This window comes from Andrena cerasifolii, chromosome 7 (genome assembly GCF_050908995.1).
Source record: "Andrena cerasifolii isolate SP2316 chromosome 7, iyAndCera1_principal, whole genome shotgun sequence".
Taxonomy (NCBI): Eukaryota; Metazoa; Arthropoda; class Insecta; order Hymenoptera; family Andrenidae; genus Andrena; species Andrena cerasifolii.
In genome coordinates this window covers 2933073-2954128 of record NC_135124.1, presented here as the reverse complement: position 1 = coordinate 2954128, position 21056 = coordinate 2933073, and the positions used below count along the sequence as shown (strand labels likewise).

The following is a 21056-nucleotide window of genomic DNA, read 5'->3' as shown; positions in this document are numbered from 1 at the left end:
TCAAACTTGAATATGTTGTAGTTCTCGCGAAACTAGGGGGGTGGGGGGTAATTCACCATTTTGTCGATTACGAGTTTGTTTAAAAAATATAGGGCCTTGAATTTTGCGATTTTTGCCTATTTTCGTGAAACTGGGTTGTACTTATGAATTTTTATCTCGGAAACTATTTGTCGGATTTAGTTGATTCTGGCGTTATTTTAATCTAGAAGGATCGGCCTTCTTTTTTTCGGATTTTTAAAATCATGACCTTGAGCCTCAATTTGCAAAATAAAACTTTATTTATAATTTTCATTATTGTAAAAATGATTTTTTAGCCGGAAACAAAAATATTTAGGAAGGCCGATCCTTCTAGATTAAAATAACGCAAGAATCAACTAAATCCAACAAATAGTTTCCGAGATAAAAATTCATAAGTACAATCCATTTTTACGAAAATAGGCAAAAATCGCAAAATTCAAGGCCCTATATATTGTGAACAAACTCGAAATCGACAATATGGTGAATTACCCCCCCCCCCCCCAGTTTCACGAGGGCTACCACATATTCAAGTTTGAACAAAATCCGAGACATCGAAGGAAAAAAGTGATCGAGTTGGCGTGGAATGACCCAATGACCATTTATTTTATAATATGTAGAATTCCATAGAGCGTTGAATTTTCAGGAAAAAAGTACGTATTAGATTACATGTATCGTAATATTACATATTCGGAAAATATTTCAACAATGTTCATGGTGTTCAGAAGGCTTGACTATTACTATTTTTTACTGTAAGTTTCATTATTTAGAAATGCAACGTTTGTCACGATTACACTTACCTATATCTTTAGAGAGTGTAGAATGGAGTTTAAACGAGTAGTGTTTTGTTAAAATCCATTGATATCTTTGTTTAATTCTACAATTAATGTCCCGTTTTCAAACAGGCGATAAATCCAAATTAAACATGGTAAATGTAATGTACACCCGGCTCATTCGATTTTGGCTCCTCTAACACAAATACACAGTGGTGACTGGTCCAATTTCGCATGATTAGTAAATATGGTGTAGGTCTAGGACAGAACCATATCATAGGCTCTGCCTTTGATATGAGTTGGTATTTGCTCAGAGCAAAGTTGGGCATTATTTAGATAAATAATTATTTAAATAACGAGTCGAATAAAAGATATTATATCTTTATTCGAGCCTTGAAAAAATCCCAGTTATCTTTATTCAAAGAGCAACGAATAAATAAGTTTATTCGATGAGAATTTTCCCGACGAATACAGTTAATTTTTTTCATTCCAAGAGTTTCATCCGTAGCTTTGAATAAAATTTACATTCGCATCATTATATTTATTCGAATGTTTATGTGAAGGTTTATGCGACCGTTTATGCGATGGTTTATTCGAAGATTTATTTGAATGCTTCGAAAAACTTTCGGCAGCGTGTTTATTCGAGCCGCCGAGTCCCAAACGCGGAGTACTAACGGTGACTTGGGGACTCACGCGTTACAATGTAGTGTCGTCCAATAAAAAAAATTTAAGTTTTCATAATTTTCACCCTATCGTCTTTCCCTGACGAACAGAAGCCTAAACTTTGAAGCCTAGAATTTGAAACTCACTTCGTTAAAAATAGTCCAATTTACATGGTGTTTGGTGTCTTTTAATCGGGAGATTTCCAGGAAACCATTGTTGCCATTTTCGCATCGATTCGGTGAAAAATAAAGAAATTACTTTTTGCAAAATTCATGATACATGGCGCGAGCGACATGTTACGTCTGGAGACGATTATGCGAATCACCCACAGCGGTTGGACTGACTCGCGGGGTTCTTGCTCTGTCGAAGTATGAAAGCACGCCTTGACTTTGGTATACTTATGCTATACAATAGGTATACATGGTCAGCATTTAATCTTGCACCCCGTTTTATGATCCGTTTACCACTCGCACCACAGATTACTATAATGAGGTTTCAAAACAATGTCGACTGGTCTCGGAGCCCTCTCAATTTAAAAAATTTTACCTACAACAGGGTTGACCGCGGCCCTATACCCCTCTACGGAGAGATTTTTCGCCACCTGCGTGTAAAACCCACAATAATGGCGCATCGTTCCAAAAATGACATTAACGGAAGCCAGTATAAGCGTGGCGTCGAGAATCTAAAAGGTTAAAATGTTCAGACACAAAAATTCTATAAAAAAATTCAAACACTGTTACAATCAAAGACACGTCCCATTAGTTACCCCTTACGTCCACATGCACTACATTAACGATAAAATCACAAAAAAATGAAATCAGAACATTAGATTCTGAGGCTGCAGCACTAATATATAAATGAATAAAAATTTAATTCCTCAATTTATGAAAGTAATGATACAGAGACAACTAGCCTATTGTTTATCAGCGCCATGAATTTTAAAAAGAGCATTAAATAAAGAGTATCAAATAAGCGGTTTGCAAAAGCTTTTCACAACAATTATGGTTAAAATTGATTAAAGAAGAATTAAGTAAACGTAAAATATTTTAAATTGTTCATCATTAAGAGGGAATAATTGTTCCACATTTTTCGACGCAAATTGCATTCCGATATCTTTTATAGTTCAAAAGTTATACGAAAAAGGCCCCAAAAATTCTTCAACCTGGGCCACTAATGCGTCAATGTGGTCTAATACCGCAGCTGGACCGTGTCATAGGTAAATATATCTACGCGGAACGGGATCGGTGCGATCGCACTCTTAAAATGGCTACCGTTTTCTTCCCCGCCTGCTACGTCAAATTTAATATCCTCTGGCGGAAGCCAAAAGCACCCTGCGCTCTCTAATGGCATCTAAAAGACCTTACACTTTCATCATCAGCTCATAGATGCCGCAACTATCAGCGCATTGTAGTGGAATGCGTGCGTGAGGCACTGTTGCCATTTCACCTGCGAGCGCGAGCGCGGGTTGCAAGATTAACTGATGACCCTGTATACCGCTACTGCCGTAGGTGTTCTCCCTCCACTACGAATCGTTTGCAGGATCCCATTTCCCCGCCACGAGAAACCAAAGAGTGCCGAAAATGGCTGGTCTTCCGTTCGTGTGTCTTATCGATTCTTCTAGAGCGTCAATGCGGCGCTCTGATTGACGTATCGATCGTCGCTGATTGGTAGATCGATCGTCGCTGTTTGGCGGCTTGATCATCGATCCGAGTCGCTGTATCGCAGCCCGCGAGGTGCTGCGGTGAGAGTGAGTGTGGTGGCGTTGGGAACTATCTCATTCCCAAACAAAGAGCCTTAGATCATATTCACGATTTTGCACGAAATGTTGTAAATGTGTTCACAAAACGGACGACCACTACATAATATATATGTGAAATTAGGCCATTCTTGGCTATGCATTTGTATTAGAGGACACAATCGAATGAGTCTGCTGTACAACTTATTTTGACATAAGGAATCACCCCTTTTTCGATTGTGCCATGATTTTTATCCCCGTTGCGTATATGTCTATGCATCTCCTACACCCAGGTCTTGACAACCGTGTTTGCACTTAATGGATTGTATTGGTCTTTTCTTATATTTCTGAAGTGCAACACTAATGTGATGCGTGTATCAGTTCCTCTTATGTATGTATGCAAAATTGTACATATGTACAGGGTGTTTATAAATATGTGGGATAATATTTCAGGGTCGGTTCTGCGCATAATAAGAAAAGTCGGGGTACGCATATGTCCGATAATGCTTAGTTTTGCACTTATACGCATTTTTATATTCCGTAAAACACGGGTCTAAAACGCCTATTAAAGTGGCATTTAACGAAGCCCAGCTGTATTTCTGCGGATCGATATATTGTTTATCATTTCGCCTATGTTTTTTTAAAGGCGCGATGGAAAGGATATGAATGAAAATATAGTATAAGTAGGTACTAAGTAAGCCAACTGACGAACGCGCCAATCTGCCGGTTGCCCTTTAATAGGCGTTTCGGCTAGTATTTTACGGAATATAAAAATGCTTATAACTGCAAAACTAAGCATTATCGGACATATGCGTATACCGACTTTTCTTATTACCTTGATGAGTAGAACCAACCCTGAAATATTGTACCACATATTTATAAACACTCTATATACAGTAAGTTTAACACTTTGATTGGCGCACGGTGTGGAGAAGTTCCTCTTCAGGTCGGCCAGGTCTTTCTGGCCGATTGCTTACCCTGGTTTATGTTCTGTCCAGCTCGTTTCGCACTTTGAATACATGTAAATACGAATGAAAATTTAAACTTCTACATATATTGTGTATTAAATCTTCATGATGTACCAACAACGGATAGATGCGGTTATTTCGATGAAAATGGCTCCAAACACGACCTCATTCGGACTATTCTTGAGTATACATCATTGAAATTGCTACCAAATTCCGTATAATTGAAAACAGCCCGAGTATAGTCGTGTTTATATTGTTTCATTTTCGTAAACAGAATCTCGCCAATCTATTGGCGGCACTTTCAGGAAGATTTAATAGAGAATAGAGTAATTAAAATTCTCGTTACCAGATGACTCAACGGTTTTCGCTGTAATATAGACAAAAAAACTCCCTGCCAGTTCGGGATCTGTATCCGCGAAGAGCGGAGCGGATTCTCGGCGCTGACGCGACTCGATGGGAAGGCGAGCAGATGGACAGAACACGTTCGTTGGACGAAACACCTTTTTTTAATTGACTGGTCGTCAGTCTGTGACAGACGTCGTACACATACAAACTTCACAAACAAAGATGGACGGTACACCGACAACGTGGATGCAAGCACGTGGCCAAACAACGGCTCAACAGCTGTGTTGATGTCGCCGCGGGCGCGCGTTCAAATCCAGCCGGTGCGATGCATTGCGCGCGGCCGCAACATTCCGCCCGCCATGGACCCCAGTCCTGTGGCCGAAGAGCGTGAAGGGCGCTCGCGTGGCGATTGCCCGCTGTGACACGATCAGAACTGCGGGGGTGGCCCGAAGTGGCGGCATACAGTAATCGAGGCTCGTTACATGGGTCTCTTTACGTCGAGAGCAAGACCTCGTCTGCTGCGGACGCACACGGGAGAAGAGCGACGCGCTAGGTACTCGCGAGGGGCGTGCGGTCGGTGGGACCCGAAACAATCCATCCGAAGATGGTTTCCTGCGCGATTAGGGGCGGGGAGTTGCCGCGACGAAACCCGGAAAGCAACAGGGCGCCGAAGTGGTCTGCCCCGACGATCAGGTCGACGGGTCGGCAGATGGACGGTTCTAGATCATTAAGTTGAGTCTTTCAAATCGATCCGGCTGCTTTGTAGTGGGCGACCGTCGGGAAGATATGAGGAGACCCTTGGAACGACCTTGGCGTGGATGGTGATCCCACGGACACCCTCCTTATCCGGGGACTGGGTGAGCTGCGCCTGAGCCCGTGACGTCCCCAACTTTCCATTAGGACTGTTACTTTTTGACCCGTTGGGTATCCAGCTACCCAAAACAACTTCAAGCAATTGCATGCTTTTTTGTCTCTGGTATTGTTTGATGTAGCCAAAAATTATCGAAGAATACCACATTCAATGGCTTGAAGTTGTTCCGGGTAGCCGGGTACCTGACGGGTCAAAAAGTAGCAGCGCTACTTTCCATCCAGTGCTCCGGTCAAGTACATCCACATGGGCTGACGGCGTAGGCGGAGGGCCTGGACCACGGATTCCGATACCAGGGACGTCAGCGCGCCCTGGTCCAACAGCGCGCGGATGGTCATCATTTCGCCACCCGCTGACCGCGCGCGGGCGATGGCGGTGGCAAGCAGCACCGGCCCTCGCAGCGAGGCGTCGGGTGCTGCGGCCGCGTTGAACGCCCCTGCCGAGAGCCCGATGCCGCCTGCCTTCGTGGAGGATCACCAGGGGCAGGTGGTTCTTCTAACCCCTGTACGGGCGGTTGCGTTCCCGGTGTACCCGATTCGCATGAGGACGGGCTTGCGATTTTATGCAAGGCCGTCCCCGGCCACCAGAGCGTCCCTGGTGGCCCTGGGTGAGTGCATGCACCCCAAAGAGAGCAGAAGATAGCCAGGGACTTAGTCTGGTCGCGAATGTATTATATTCCTCGTGACCTGGCATCCTGCTCAGAGAGTAAAATTCCTACAGTGGACGCCGTGGAGTCAAGCGTGGTCCTTCTCTGCTTTTTCCGGCCCGGCCCTGGCGGGGTCGCTAGTCATGTACCGCTAATACCACCTTGCAAGCCAAATGCTCGTATAGGCGAAAGCCTGAGGTAGAGCGCGCCCCATTTTGGGCCAAGACGGCTACACTATCTATCTATCTGCCTTCGTGGAGGTTTCGGGTAGGTTTCCCCGGTTGCGAACGTTTATAATTCGTGACCGTGTTATGGCCTGCCCAATAGCAAAAATTCCTTACGGTGATCCCATCGAGTTAAGACGTGGTCTTTCAGACCTCACTCTGCTTTCCGTCCATCCTGTGGCCTGCACGGTGGTCTCCTAGAAAGAGATTAAATGCTCACTCCATCTTGCTTGGTTTCAATGCTGCTATAGAGGAAACTCTGAGGCGCAGCGCGTCTGTTGGACCTTGAATAAACCGACACTATCTGCCTTCGTGGAGGTGCCAGCGGCAGTGGCCGCGATGGAAACACCGGTTCTTGTTCGATCACCGAAGTTAAGCATCGTGGGGCGCGTATCGGGGAAAGATGGGTGACCGTTTTTCTCCTGGTGCGTTGCTTGCTGCTGGCAACCTTACGGGTAGGTTTCCCCGGTTGCGAACGTTTATAATTCGTGACCGTTATGGCCTACCCAATAGCAAAATTCCTTACGGTGATCCCATCGAGTCAAGACGTGGTCTTTCGGAACCCACTATGCTTTCCGCCCACCCTGTGGCCTGCACGGTGGTTTCCTAGGGAAGAACGATGCTCACTCCATCTTGCTTGGTTTAAACGCTGCTATAGAGGAGACTCTGAGGCGCAGCGCGTCAGTTGGACCTTTGAAAAACCGACACTATCTGCCTTCGTGGAGGTCAGGGCGGCGTGCGCCTGATAGCGTGCATTGTCGGTCAGATGGAGGAGCGAGGGGTGTCGCTGTCCGCTTCGCGAACACGAGGCCGTGGCGAGGCAAGTCGGGGACAGATGGCCGGGTGCGAGACAATTAAGACATAAACGCTCGCTGCGGGCAAAATCGTGGCGTTGCTCGGGCTGCATGTACCGAAAGACCGAGCAGCGGTACGTGGCGTGGCGCGCCTGGCACACCGGACGGTGTGCTTTGTTCAAGGGGCGCGGGGGTCCGTGTACGGTGTGCGTGGTGCACACCGGAGCGGTCGAGGACGGCGGGAGTTTCGGCGCAGCGTCGCGCGTGCGGAGCTTCGCGTCTTCTACGGCTTGTGTGGTCTCCCGTGCGCGAATGCGCGACTCGAGAAACCTCTCCAGGTCGTCGAAGGAGGGAAGATCGGTACGCGCACCGAGCGAGAGCTCCCACTCCTACAGAACTTCTGACTTCAATTTTAGAGTCAGTAAACTCACCACGATATCGTCCCAATGTTTGGTGGGGCAGCCGAGATGCGTGAGGAGCGTGAGGGACCGCTTCGTCGTGTCACGCACGCGCGACAGCTTCGCGGCAAAATTGCTCGTCATCGGCGGCATCGATATCAGCGTGCGGAGGTGGGCCGCAACCAGAGTGCGTTTGTTGTCAAACCGCCTGGACAAGGTCGCTGAGGCGGTGGCGAAATTTGCCTATTCGTCGAGGGCCGCGTCTTTGATTATGAGCGACGTTAAGAGATTGCGGAATGCTTGCCACTCCGTGGGAGCCGAGCGCGGTTCTTCGTTGCTCCGTGCGTGGTTGCCTCGGGGTCCGTGGCCGCCGTGGTTGCAGGGCGGTGGGAGGTCGCAAAGCGTCCGGACGACCTCCATCGTCGCCCAGTACTCCTCCTCGGCGGCAGCGAATTCCTCGTTCGCCAGGTATGCGCAGGCCTCGCGCTCGAGCTCCGGGATCTGGGCCTACACTTCCAGGTACAGGTCCTGACACTGGGCCCAGGTCTCCTTCAGGACCTGGACGTTATCCACGGTGAATTTTGCCACGCCCATTTTCTTAACGTTAGCCAGTAGGCGCTAAGCTGACAGCATCTGCGCCCGGGTTTTCTTGATCAGGGCCGACCAGGTGATTCGGGGCTCCTCGGCTCCGCCAGCCATGGTGCTTGTCGTTCTGCTCGTCCTTCAGCCAGAAAGCGGCCCGAAGGACCAAGATCGAATGTCACCTTATTTTGAGAGAACACACTGTGACATTCATCTGTACAAAGCGAACTCTGTACTTGACTGATTTTCAAAGTAAACTCTCGGACCCTTTAATCCTTTCGCTACTTTCCAGATATTATCAACATGAAATACCCCAAAACTGTGCACCGAATGTAAATTCCACCCCGAAAAAGTACGCCGACGCCATTCAAAGTGTGAATATACGTATGTGTGTCTAGAATTAACTTCTAAATGTGACCAGTTTTTACAAAAGCTAAAAACTGTAAATACTGATGGAATGGAGCAATTATTTTTTTATAGAACATTGTATATATTTATAATACATTGGCCGGTTGCCCACATACGATTCATGTATTATCACTGTAAGCTTATTGAAAAAGTAAAGAGGCAAAATAATACATGTTAAATATATATAATTCACAAAATGAACTTTTTTTCAGTTTGTAGAATTGAAAGGTTCCGTTTTTAAGAAGTTTGACAAAAATAATCTATTTCAACTATCTTGTGCAGACGTAAGAGAACGTTTTCATTTAACGATGCTTCTTCTCGCTGTAAATCTGCAAACAATGAAAGAATATGCATGGAAGTCAGAACGTCTTGCGGTCCTTTTACCAGATTGTATATTGTTGATGTTGGCTGAACTGCTTGTGGATTGGGTATGTAAATAAACTTCTATAATATTGATATATTAGATATTTTTTATTTTCTTTTGGATTGGATTTATTATAGGAATTGTACAATTTTAATATATTAGAAACAAGTCAAAACTCTGTATGTAGTTTTATTATTAAATATCTATGTATACGGCGTTCGGCATAAGCTAGGTAAGAAGCTGATATTGTAAAAGCTGCGGCCCATTCCATGACACTCGGCGGCGCAACACGATTCTGTGACACTCTAAAAACTATTAGAGATAAATTATTACATCACATACAATTTGCTTACTCCCTGAAATCCGCAAGGGCATGTCAAACCCCTTCGTATGGGAGTTTCGAGTAGAGATGAGAAATGCCACTTTCAGTACACAACCTTGCCTATATTGCCGATAAAAAGAAAGATGTGTCGAATAATTTTCTAAGAACCACTTCCCATTGAATTTTATTCAAATTACTGTGTATGGGTTCGATATGTTCCCTTGTTAGACTTTTCCGAAACCGTGTTTTAAAATCAGAGTTGTTAGACTTGTGTTTTTGGCATATCAAAGCTTCGAGTGTTCGTTTCTAGCTTCTTTCTGGGCGAAGGGGGGGGAGCGAGATGGAACACTGCATGCGCGGTAAGCGTGAGCGATGGTCGCAAGCGCTTACCGTGAGCACGAAAACCTCTTCGCAAAATTTTGCGCAGGCCCGACTCAAGTCTTTTTTGCGCCCTAGGCGAACTTTTCAAATTGCGCCCTTTATTATAATACATTTATTTGAGTTTATTGATGACCTTACTCTGAATTGTTATTCGTAGTTTAAAATAGTTGCAGTACAATTTCTAATGTGTTATTTTAAAGTATATTTTCAACAATACCAGCAAATAAAGTCGACAAGAGGTGCAAAATGGTATATTCATTGCTGGTACCGTTGAAAATATACTTTAAAATAAAATATTGCAAATTGTATTGCAAATGTTTTAATACAACAAGGAAAAACTGATGAATACCAAAGGCGAAATGATAACACACTTATAAAGTAGTAACCATTTATTACATTTATCATAAGTCATGAGGCCATACATAATTAGTAATGCTTAGCCAGTAATGAGTCCCTCCCTTATTTTCTATAGTATCAATCATTCTTTTCGGTAACAATTTATATATTTTTTGGATTTTTTCGTTACTTAAATTAGTCCATTCCAATGTAATAGCCTTTTTTAATTCTTCAACCGTTTCGTATTGTTGTGGGTATCAAAGAACTTACACATTGTTAGTTTTTTGGTTTTTTATTGCTACGTGTGCTCAGGCCCGATATTCGCGCGTAACTTTCGAGCATGCGCCGTCTGCCGATCGCCGCGCCTCTTTTACTGTTGCCAACGCGCAGATTGCCTCGTCGCTTCGCTCGCCGTCCGCGCGGGGGCGCTTACCGCCACAGTATTTTTTCCCATTTTTGGTACACTACTTTCGAAAGCATACTCCAACAATTTTCAATAATGTTGATGGCGGCAAACGTGCAGGCCACGGTAAAGTAGATATATTTTCTGTTGCAAAATATGTTTGGACGAGTTTTGAAGTATTTACGGTTTATTGTCTTGCTGGAATATGAAATTATTGCCGGATATACGTAGTGCATACCCACTTATCAATTTGATGTTTTATTAACTCCAAATAATATGTACTGTTCATTTTGCCTTTAATGAATTTGATTTTTGCGAGTAGTTCATCCGTAACGCAACCCTATTTTTTGTTGGTGCCATAATGCAATTTTTGAGAGTGAAATCACCCCCTGAGAAAAATGTAGAATTTTCTTTTCCGTGGAATATTTCCAGAATGGTGAGAGATATCGAAAAGAAGTTTAAACAAAATTTGCATCCTTTTTTATATCTACAAAATCGCGGAAAAATAATTTTCGAACAAAATATGTTTTTCAAGTTACCCTCACCACCAACCCTTAAAATTAAGTTTTTGTATTTTGTAAATATATGCCGAAATACCTCTGGATAATCTCTTTTCATACATATAGTTTATGTGTTATATATATATTTTTTTAAACAAAACCTTCGTTACCGAATTTGAAGTCCATTTTAGCAGTTTCCATTAATAAAATGGTTTCTTAAAGCCATATTATAGCAGAAAGCGGGAGGTCTGCTGTCGTTGTTGCTGTTGTTACTAGTTCCCCCGCCAGGGTCCTCCGCTTCCGTCGGCGCCTGCTTCCTTGCTTCGGGCATGGCGGTTGGCGGCTATTGCTTTATTGTCCCTGCCGGGCTTTCCTCCGGTGTCTCGGTACCAATTAGGTCTATCTGCGGCAGCCCTTTCTTCTTTTCACTGAGGGTGGTTTAGTTTTTGATATATATAGAGAGATATCTGCAAAAAAAACGGTGCATTTCGAGTGTCCTTTTCCATTTGATCGTTGTTTAAATATATTTAAATGTTAATAATGCAATAATAACTTATATCGTTGTATTCGCGAGCGTTCGTAGAATAATTTGGCGGAACATGCAACCGAATAACTATTACTGTTTGAACTTAAAAGATGTTCAAAGTTGAAAATTTGCATTTTTTTTTTAAAACCGAATTTCTCAAAAACAGAGGGTGATGGCGACAAACGGTTTGCGGATTCGTTTTCAGCGCACAAAAATCTATAAGAAATGGCTATTTAATGTTACAGATCAAAATGGCTGTTGGACCGGCTCTTGAATAAATAAGATATGTTCCTCTTGCATTACAACCGCGTTACATAAAAAAATAGAAACACAGATACTCCGCTTCGCCACAATATATAAAACACTATTTCACGTGTTTATGTGCTTAAATAATATTTTCTGATGCTCAACAGTGAAATATGAAAATTTTATAAAAATATACAGAAGTCGCCAAACTTGGTCAAAAACTAAAAATTTTGACCCCGTTTGGGCCCGGTTAAATATTGACCGATTTCAAAAAACTTTTTTTCCCTCCGTTTGTCTTCCCCAGACACAACTGTTCCGCACTAGGCTGTTTCAAGTTTCGAAAATTTGATTTTTTTGGCCCACCCTACTGGGCGTGCCTATTTTGGCGCGTTCGAGCCTCAACCACGGGAACAAGGGGCGTTCCCTGAGTTCCTCTAAATCCCTGTAGTTCTTCTCCCTCTCCTGTCTCCTTTGCTCCTCGGAGTCGGGGATCTCCGTGATCGACTCCCCTCCCTTGTGTCTGCCCTCCTTCTTCGGGCTGCCGCTCCTTGCTCTGCGGTATTCCCTCGCGTTGACCACAAACCCTGGTCTCTGACTTGCCCTGTCCTGGTATACCAGCACAACGCTGCTGATCTTTCCCAAAGACCGCTTCTTCTGGCCCACTTTCATTCCGAGCGGCGCTGTGAGGAGTCTAACCTGCCGGGGGGGGGGGGTGGGGGGGGGTGATTAGTAGGTGTGTGGATGATCTTATCTGGGATTGGGTCTCCCCCGCAGCCCTTGTGGGTTAGGTTTCGTATTTCACTATGCCTTGCTTGTGGCGTTCTGTAATTATAGATGAGTGTTCAGTGTGTGCGTATGCTTCGGTAGTCTGAATCGCGTGGTTGTTACCCATCCCCCTCCCTTTATTCGTGTTCGTCTCTCGATGTGTGCATTCACGCGCCTAGTTTCCCCCCTTTCCCTACTTGTGTTTGACTGGTCAGTCGCTAGTTGGTTAGTTGGTTATTTTGTCGGATGGTTGGTTGGTTGGTTGGTTGGTTGGTTGGTTGGTTGGATGGTTGGTTGGTTGGTTGGTTGGTTTGTTGGTTGATTGGTTGGTGGCTCAGTCGATAGGGACAGATGTTGAGTTGGTGGAAGGGGTTGGGATGGAGGTGGTCAAGAGAAAGAGGAAGAGCAAGTAAGAGTTCCTAGAGTGCTCGGTGGGTGAATTTCTTTTTGCATTCCACAAACGCCCCTCTCCTGCTTTCCTGTTCCCCGTGTCTGTTTCCTTGTGGATTTGCTGATTTGTTACCTCTAGGCGTGGGCCCTTCTTAATCGTGTTTCTCGTTGTCGTAGTCCTCCCTCTCCGCCTGCTCCCATTTCTCGTCTTCCCATTCTGTCATCTCCTCCTGCTCATGCTGGAGATGTTCAGAAAGTGGGCAGCGGTTCATGTCCTCCCGGCTCAGACAGTCCTCACCGTCCGGTTCGCCTTCCATGTTCTCTACCCCTGCCCACTCTATGTCCTCCCCCCAGTCCTCGTCCATGTCCTTGGTGTCGACGGTGTGGTCGTCGTTCTCGTCGTCCGCCTCCTCGAGGGCGTCCAACTCTCTCAGGGCATCGGCCTTCTCCTGCATAAGCTGTATATGGCTTATGCGAGCTTCCCTGAGCGCTCTGCACTCCTCGTTACGTCTGACCACCTCTTCCAATTCTCTCCTGGCTTCTCTCTCTGCCTCCTCTAGTACTGCCCTCCATAAAGGGAGCGCCATACTTGGTTCCCCGTCGTCCGACCTTGTTCCGGGCTCGGGCTCATCCTCTGACTTCGGGGGTGTTCTTACTCCCCTTCTCGCATAGTATTCTATGTCGTTGCTGTCTTCGTCCTCGCTCTCATTGATTTCCTTCCCTTGGGCGTTGGCGGGGTTCGCCTGCGCTCGTGGCTCCTGCCTTGTCGGTGGAAGCGCAGGTGGTGGTACCGTTGATGATGCCCAGTTCTTCCGCTACGTCCTGCTAACGTCTAGTTCCTAAAGTTGTGCATGAAAATTCAATCCCGTGTACGTTCCTGCATCGTACGAGGAACAGCTTAGGGGCGCATAGAAATATTCAAAATCGAAGCACTGTTTCTATAAATCTTATCTAAATTGATTTGTTAGGAAATCATCAGTTTTGGCCGGCGCGACATTTTGGATGCTGTGAGTGTTCTTGTCTCTAACTGCCGGATATTAAGTAAGTTATGGTTGTTCCCTGATTATTGTGGGTGAGTTGACGTGGTGTACGGATGGTGTGGGAGTGCGCGGTGATTCTACGGACTATAACTGTGGGAGTTGCCGCACTCCAGCGCGTAGTTGTAGATCGGAGGGGTGATGTGTTCCCGTCCCCCGTCTCTAGGGTGTCCCGTGTACGTCATGTTTTTTCCACCGTCGAACCTAACCTCTCCGACATCCAGCGCGTCCGTTTGTGTTTTTTATGGGTTTTTTGTATCTATGCTAATCTATGCTAGTTTATGTTACGTGGCTATGTATCTATGTATATATAGCACGGCCGCTACCGTTTCCGGAACGAGCTCCTGATTCTTGGCAATGTCTGTAGTAAGAACGGCCGCTACCGTGTCCGGAGCGAGCTGAATCTTACTGGCTGAAACTTAAGCTTCCTCTAGGGCTGAACAGTCATCAACTAAAAGAGCGTGTTTTTAAATGTAGCTTGAATGCGCCGCTGCGCGCCTCCTTTTATACTGGAAAACTGGCGCGCTGGCGCATGCGCAGTGAGTCACTATTTAGTATTTCGTGTTTTTCTCGCTTAATACATGTTGTTTTGTTTTGCGCTTTCGTCAGTATTTATATTTAATTATTCCTAACATCTCTATAACATTTATTCTTCTAACATTCGCTTAAGTCATAAATTAATAATTTAAAATTGTGTATGAAAGTATATACAATGAGTCTGCGCCGTATTGTAGTACAGGTTTGGCGGTAATGTAGTACAGTTCTGTTTTATCGATGGTCGGTATTAGCGGGTTCGAGTCCCCGTGGGAGGTTACAGCAGAATATACGTTGTGAGAGTAATACCGCATTGTAAACCATTGTATTTCCTGAACGGTCTACAGTTTATTTTTTCGTTTCAAATATATACTACACAATAAAATCTTAACAGTTAATAATCTATAAGAATCGTTGAGGATAATGATTCACGAAACTACACGCGCATTCACGTAAGTCACCACAAAACTAATGTAAAACTAACAAACTATACCTAATAAACTAAGTCACTTAAATTAATATGTTTGGACTAAATTAATTACACTAATTAACTTGTAAGGACAATCATATAGTGTGTCTAGACCGGAGTCGGAAATAAACCACTGTAGTTACCATGAGTATTCCTCGCGTCAAGCTCAGACAATTTATGTTCTCCGTAACAATTATTTCCAAAAACGAGATAGTACGTAAAGTACACACAATGAATTGGAGCAATGAACAGAACGTGTCAGAGGACACAAGTAATACATACATGCATCTTCTGCCCGTTAACGAATCACAAACACTTTCTTCAACTCAAAGACCGCCAGCATTCGACGTTAACGGCTCTCCTTACATGTTAGTCTAATTAATTTTCAATTAGTTAAAGTGTATTAGTTCAAATAATTTAGTTCGTTAGAATTTGTTAGTTTCAGGTTAGTTTCGTGATAATTTTGTGGTTGCTTATGTGAACAGGAAGACGCAGTCACTTACTCTACTCGAAAGGTCCATAGGGCGGGTTTTCATATGTCCTTGTTTTTAGCAAGTAGGTAGGTCGAATGTAATGCAGCGATTTATCTTATCAAAGTTTGTCACAGCTTGTGCACATGCGGTACGGTTCTTATGTGCCTATGCGTATCCGTGCGTTATTGTTTTTTGACAGCAACTTTACACAGGCGTATGTACTGATCTGATCGACGCACACCAGTGAGCAGCAGATTACTTGATAACTTAAAAAGTATTCTTGATTTTCGAGTTATTTTGTCATGTAGAATCACCCTGTAAATTTAGTCTCAACTGTTGCTGAACAGTCTTTATATAAATAACCTGAAGTAATAATGATATATGTATATTTACGACCGCAATGCACGCAGGGTGCTGAAACTAAAATACAGCTAAACATTGTAAATATCGGAATAACTTTTTAAACCTGATAAGATTTTTTGCAATATCTATATTACATATAAAGTCATACACTTATTCTGTACAAGACTGTTGAATTGCATGGAAACATGCCAATGTGCTTATACAGGTAGGTACTATTACTGCACAGAAAGAAGGCCCCTGGCAGGTGGTGCAGTCCGCCGCTAGCTCCATCTGAACCTCCGTCTGTGTACATTGTAGTAAGTAGTTGTGGCTGATTCCGCCAATAACAAAAATACGTGTGCCCTGTCTTTGTGAGTGTACATCAATGGTGTCGGTGACAAAAACCAAGCGTCACAGCGGCGAACTGCACCGCCTGCCAGGCACCTTTTGTCTGTGGAGTAATAGTACTGTCGAGTACAAAGAATTAAACATCTTGGCAACCCTACTATAAATTATGCCCCAACATCTTCTTTAATTTAAGGAATCATCTGAATTCGTTTTTCTTTCAGGTAAAACATGCCTTCATAACTCGTTTCAACGAACTCCGGTCCACTGTCTATAGGGACTACACCACGAGCTTAGCTTACGATATGGCACAAACTCGTCAAGAAACAGCTTTCTCCGATCCATCGGACTTAGTGGCCCGACGAATGGGTTTTATTCCTCTTCCTTTAGGAGTTGCGATGGGCAGAGTACTTTGTACGACTGTCACACCGTCGGCGAGACCGGCAAATATAATTTTATTACTCCTAGCGTATTTAATTTTAGTAGCATTAAGAATTCTAAATAGTGTAATAATTCTTGGTAAGGCATGCGATTTGATTTCGTCACATTCAAACAAGTCTAACGACACAATATCGTCTGCAAAACATTCTGTAACTGGTGCTGATACAAAAAATCCAAACTTATCTCCTACAATGTTTTCCGAGAGCCCAATTAGTGTGAACAATGTGTGTTTGAATGCAGCTGTTTTAAAAGAAGAAACGCAAGTTGAAGAAAGTAGTCAAAAAATTACACAGCAGTAAATATCATTTCTGTTAATACCTGTAGGTCATTCCCCGTCAGATCAATCACTTTTTGCATTCGATGACTGGGATTTTTTCGAATTTAAGAACATGTGACCCAGACCTTCGAGGCGAAATTTGCAAAATAAAAATTTGTTTATAATTTTCCATGTTACAAAAATAATTTGTCACTTTTAAAAAATATTCTTCAAATATGATAAACCTTGTAGATTAAAATAAAAAAAAATTAACTCAATCCAATAAATAATTTCCGAGATAAAAATTCATGAAGTACATACAGCAAGGACCCACGATAATAAGCAAATATTGCAAATTTTAACGACCAGTATTTTTTAGACAAAATTGAAACCAGCGAAGTGATGTCTCCTTGATCCCTCCCCAATTTCACGTGAACTGTATCATATTTCATTTAGAACAAACTCCTTCATATCGGGTGCATAAAGTGATCAATTTGGCGTGGAATTGGCCCTGTGCATAATTATTACTTTGTAATAGAATGATTATCTTGTAATGGAAAGTTATTGAGCACGAAATAAAAAGGTTTTATAAGATTATTTTCAAAATGAATTTAAGTGTTGTTTGTGGGCATCACTGAGAAAATAAATACAGGCAGTGATTCTCGGGGACAAACCATGACATATGTTATAGGAACCGGCTAGTATATCTTCGAATATACCTATGTATCTAATCTTAATAGATTTTGCATAAGCGCGGACGGTATGGATGGAGATATAGGTACGTATGATTATTTATTAGGGGAAGCGGGGCGGGTCGTGAAGTGCACAAATAGCATAAAAAGCACGACGATATCTTCCATGTAAATACACTACGGTAGATGTACAGTGTTTACTATGGCCTAGTCGGGTTCACTATCAAGGGAGGTAGGTATTCCAGGAGTTGTCCGGTCTTATCTCTCTTTGACTATCTCGCCTCTGTCTGCGTTGAGGACGAAAGTGACACACATTGAGAGCGAGCGAAATAGAGTTTTATACTGCACGTCAAACTCATTGCAATCGTTTTGGATTCTTTAATCTTCTCCCCTAACTTGCTACCGAACAATAAGGTATCTCTCTTTTCCAACGGGTCCCTTATTTGTTTACTTAGTCAAGACACAATAAATGCTTTCGTAGATTGGGTTTGTTTAAACAGAATCTCCGTAATCAGCTCTGCCCCTTCGCTTAAGCTTTCCAACAAAATCCAGGGATCAGCGCTTTTCTGGTCTCCCAATAACATGAAAATGGCGGATCCTGCTGCCATTAACACTGATCCTGCCAACTGCTTTGTTTCTACCATGTATTTGTCCCTCTTGACCGCTGCCTCTGTCAAGATCGGTTCTAGTTCCGCATTTGTAGAAGGTGACTCTAAAATCTCATGTCTGCTGTACTTCTTTAGAGTAGCTCTTAGTCTTGCTTCAGAATTCCGTTCGGCGCCCTGTAACGCCATCACGCAATAAGGGATGAATACAGCTTTACAGGGTCATCCGTTAAAACTGCAACCTACGCGCACGTGAACAGGTAAAATGGCAACCCCGCCTCACGGACGCATTCCACTACATTCCATTCACCGACCCGGCGTTCGGAGGGTTGCCAGCGCCCGCTGGAAAGCAGTGATGCCCGAGCTTCAAAAATTTTAGGATGGTCTCTTTCAAATTAACGTCGCAAAGAGCTATCTAGAGACGCGGTAGCGTCTCGACGCCAAGTACAGGAAAGACACCCTGTATATGTCGACTGTCGCTACCGTGTACCTTTACTCGTCGCGGAGCCATTCCAACCTAACCTGAAAATTATTTCCTTAATATCTCATCACGCCTGCAATATTTTCTAAATTTAAATGCATTTTTCTTATGTAAACCGCATATAAGCTTTCGAATAAGACTAATTTCAATAAAATCGGTCCGCGCATAACCGAGATATCGTAATATCGTCTTATGAATTGGTTCTGATACAATCTGCTCCCTATGGTTGAAATTTAGTCTAGCAACTTTCACTCCTCCTAACCTAACCAATCCAACTTCCATCCCTCCCAAAAGAACCGGCCATCCGAGCGTAGAAGCAAGTGCGAAATAAAAGTAACGATGCGCTTCTCGATACCGCAGATGTACCTACCTAAGTAGCATTTCTGACGGAAAAGAATTGTCCAGCCTTTGGGCCTGCCATTTCTGGCGTAGACCTTTGGCAGGTAAGTATCCATTTCAACAGGCAGTGCCACCCGTGGCGCCAGTAAGACCTTGCAGTGAAAATCAGTAAATTTGCAAGCGCAATATCTTAAAAACCAGTGGAAATAAAGTGTATACATTAAAGCTTATTGAATTTGTCTTGGAACGCACTATCAACTCAGGTCTTCAAAAAAAATAGTTCCATTTGAAAAACCGAACTTGACCATCGTATCTTTTAAAATAATAATCGAAAACAAAATTCGTTCGCGCTAATAAATGGGCCACCTCGAACCATGCAATTCCCTATTTTTTTTATATTTTTATCGACAATACTTTAAGAGATATCGCGCTGTCCACTCCTTAGTGGGACACCCTGTATATGTATTACTGAATCCTAATATATATAAAAGTATAATTCGTTATGTCCGTTTTTAATAGTAGTATTAATATCTTACCGCTCAGTGTAAGTACTATGCAAATTATCCATAGAGGCGAATAGTTAACAGATGATCATATTGATTATTTGCCTGAAACAATTCAACCTGTTCATGAAAATCATGATCACATACAGATTTTGCAACAATGCGAAAATTTTAAAACCAATACAGGGGGGCACTGGGTTTGTAGCTTTTATAAATATGCTGACAGAAGACTTTATATTTATGACTCTCTTAATAACAAGAAGATGCATAGTCATCATAAAGTTTATCTGGAAAAATTATACCCTTTTTTAAATAAACAAGACGGCAAAATTGACGAAGAATTTATCAAATTTCCACACGTACAAGCTCAACCTAACAATCGGGATTGCGGAGTTTTTGCGATTGCATTTGCTGTCTCGTTATTATTCAAAATATTACCAGACAAAGTAACGTACAATCATGCGTTGATGCGTCAACATTTGATTCAAATGTTTTAATCTAAACGTATAGAACATTTTCCATGCATTCAGGTTCAACAATTAACACGTTGTGTGCACGAATATCAATCTGCAATTGGTAGAAAAATTAATAAAAATCCCTCTTGTGGAAATGATCCATTTGTAATCGGTCAAAGTGACATTACTAACGAAAAAGATGAAATATCCTCAGTTCAAGATATACCATTTAGTGACAAAGAAGTCACTACACATACAAAACATATAATTCTGACAGAACCACCATTCGTATCAAAGTCCAAAATCACCAATGTATACGTTCCATGTAATAGGATAGAATACAAGTCTAATTATTATAAAAGACATAAAGAGGAAATTAGTTTAAAAAGAAAAGCTATTCATAAAGCAAAGAAAGGAGAGTGTAACACAAAAAAAGGCAAAGATTGTAAAAAAGGGAGAAAGGCATAAAACTTTATACTTTTGACTATTATAACGCACAAAAAGAAGGAATATTAAAAAAGAAAAAAATGCAGTATAACGCAAATAAAGAAATGAAATGCAGAAAAAGAAAAAAATATTATGAGCTAAATAGAGAAGGTATAATCAAAAAGGCAAAAGTGCATTATGATGCAAATAAAGAAGTGAAATACAGAGAGAAAAAAAAATATTATCAGTTAAATAACGAAGTTATCTCCAAAAAGCGGAAGGTATATTATGATGAAATACGTAAAGGAGATGTTTATAATAAAGTAGCAAAATGTCGTGCTGCTCTGAAAATAATAAACAAGTATCGTTATATTGCTGTAACAAATAACAATATAGTAACCCAAAATAACACAGAAACATATATTAGAAAACTTACAAAAATTATTAGTATGGCGTCCGGAGAAGCAAGTAGATTGGAAGCTCAGCGTATAATAAAATGGTGTTTTCATATTAGACAAAAGTACATTTCGGAAATGAGGAAACTGTTGAAAGATTGTAAACAAAAAGTGAAAGTTTCTTTAACGCGCGCAGCAGAATGTTTAGATGTTGATGACAGGATTAATGCTTTGTGTGGATAATCCAAACATACATCTTCTTCAGAATCATATTTTGCGGAAAGTTCATACCATACTTTCACCGGTTCTGAATCAATCATACTGAATTCGGAAGGGAAAGCTATAAACGTTCTACCTGTATTGCAACCGAAGAAGACGACAAAAGCATGGCATTGTAATTATCTTTGTAAAACAAAAGATGTTGAAATTCTGAATAATTTACAGGATTTCTTCAAACGATTATTAGAATGCTTATTAAAAAATGTACACAAGTTGAACAAGCATATCAGTAGCTGTTCTAATAAAGTGCATGCTGAAAAAGTTGGTCATTCTCATGGATGTTACATAAACCCTAACCTATGTAAATCCAATTTTTTAGCATTTGAGATTTT

The 21056-nt window shown here is 42.4% G+C and overlaps 1 protein-coding gene and 1 long non-coding RNA gene across 3 annotated transcripts in view; one reads left to right on the top strand and one right to left on the bottom strand.

Annotated features, from left to right (window-relative positions):
• LOC143371713 (uncharacterized) overlaps positions 1-2964 on the bottom strand; it is a 156760-nt gene extending 153796 nt beyond the window's left edge. Inside the window, exon 1 of the long non-coding RNA XR_013086115.1 lies at positions 2745-2964. This is a non-coding gene — a long non-coding RNA (uncharacterized LOC143371713). The remainder of the gene's footprint in view (positions 1-2744) is intronic.
• Positions 1-17146, top strand: part of LOC143371641 (protein TAPT1 homolog) — a 37658-nt gene extending 20512 nt beyond the window's left edge. Inside the window, exons 6-7 of one of the 2 annotated variants that reach the window (XM_076817058.1) lie at positions 8632-8847; positions 16077-17146. In XM_076817058.1, the coding sequence (XP_076673173.1) occupies positions 8632-8847; positions 16077-16592 (732 nt within the window). In that variant the 3' untranslated portion in view covers positions 16593-17146. The remainder of the gene's footprint in view (positions 1-8631; positions 8848-16076) is intronic. The other variant, XM_076817059.1, reaches the window with a different exon arrangement.
• Positions 17147-21056: the final 3910 nt, after the last annotated feature.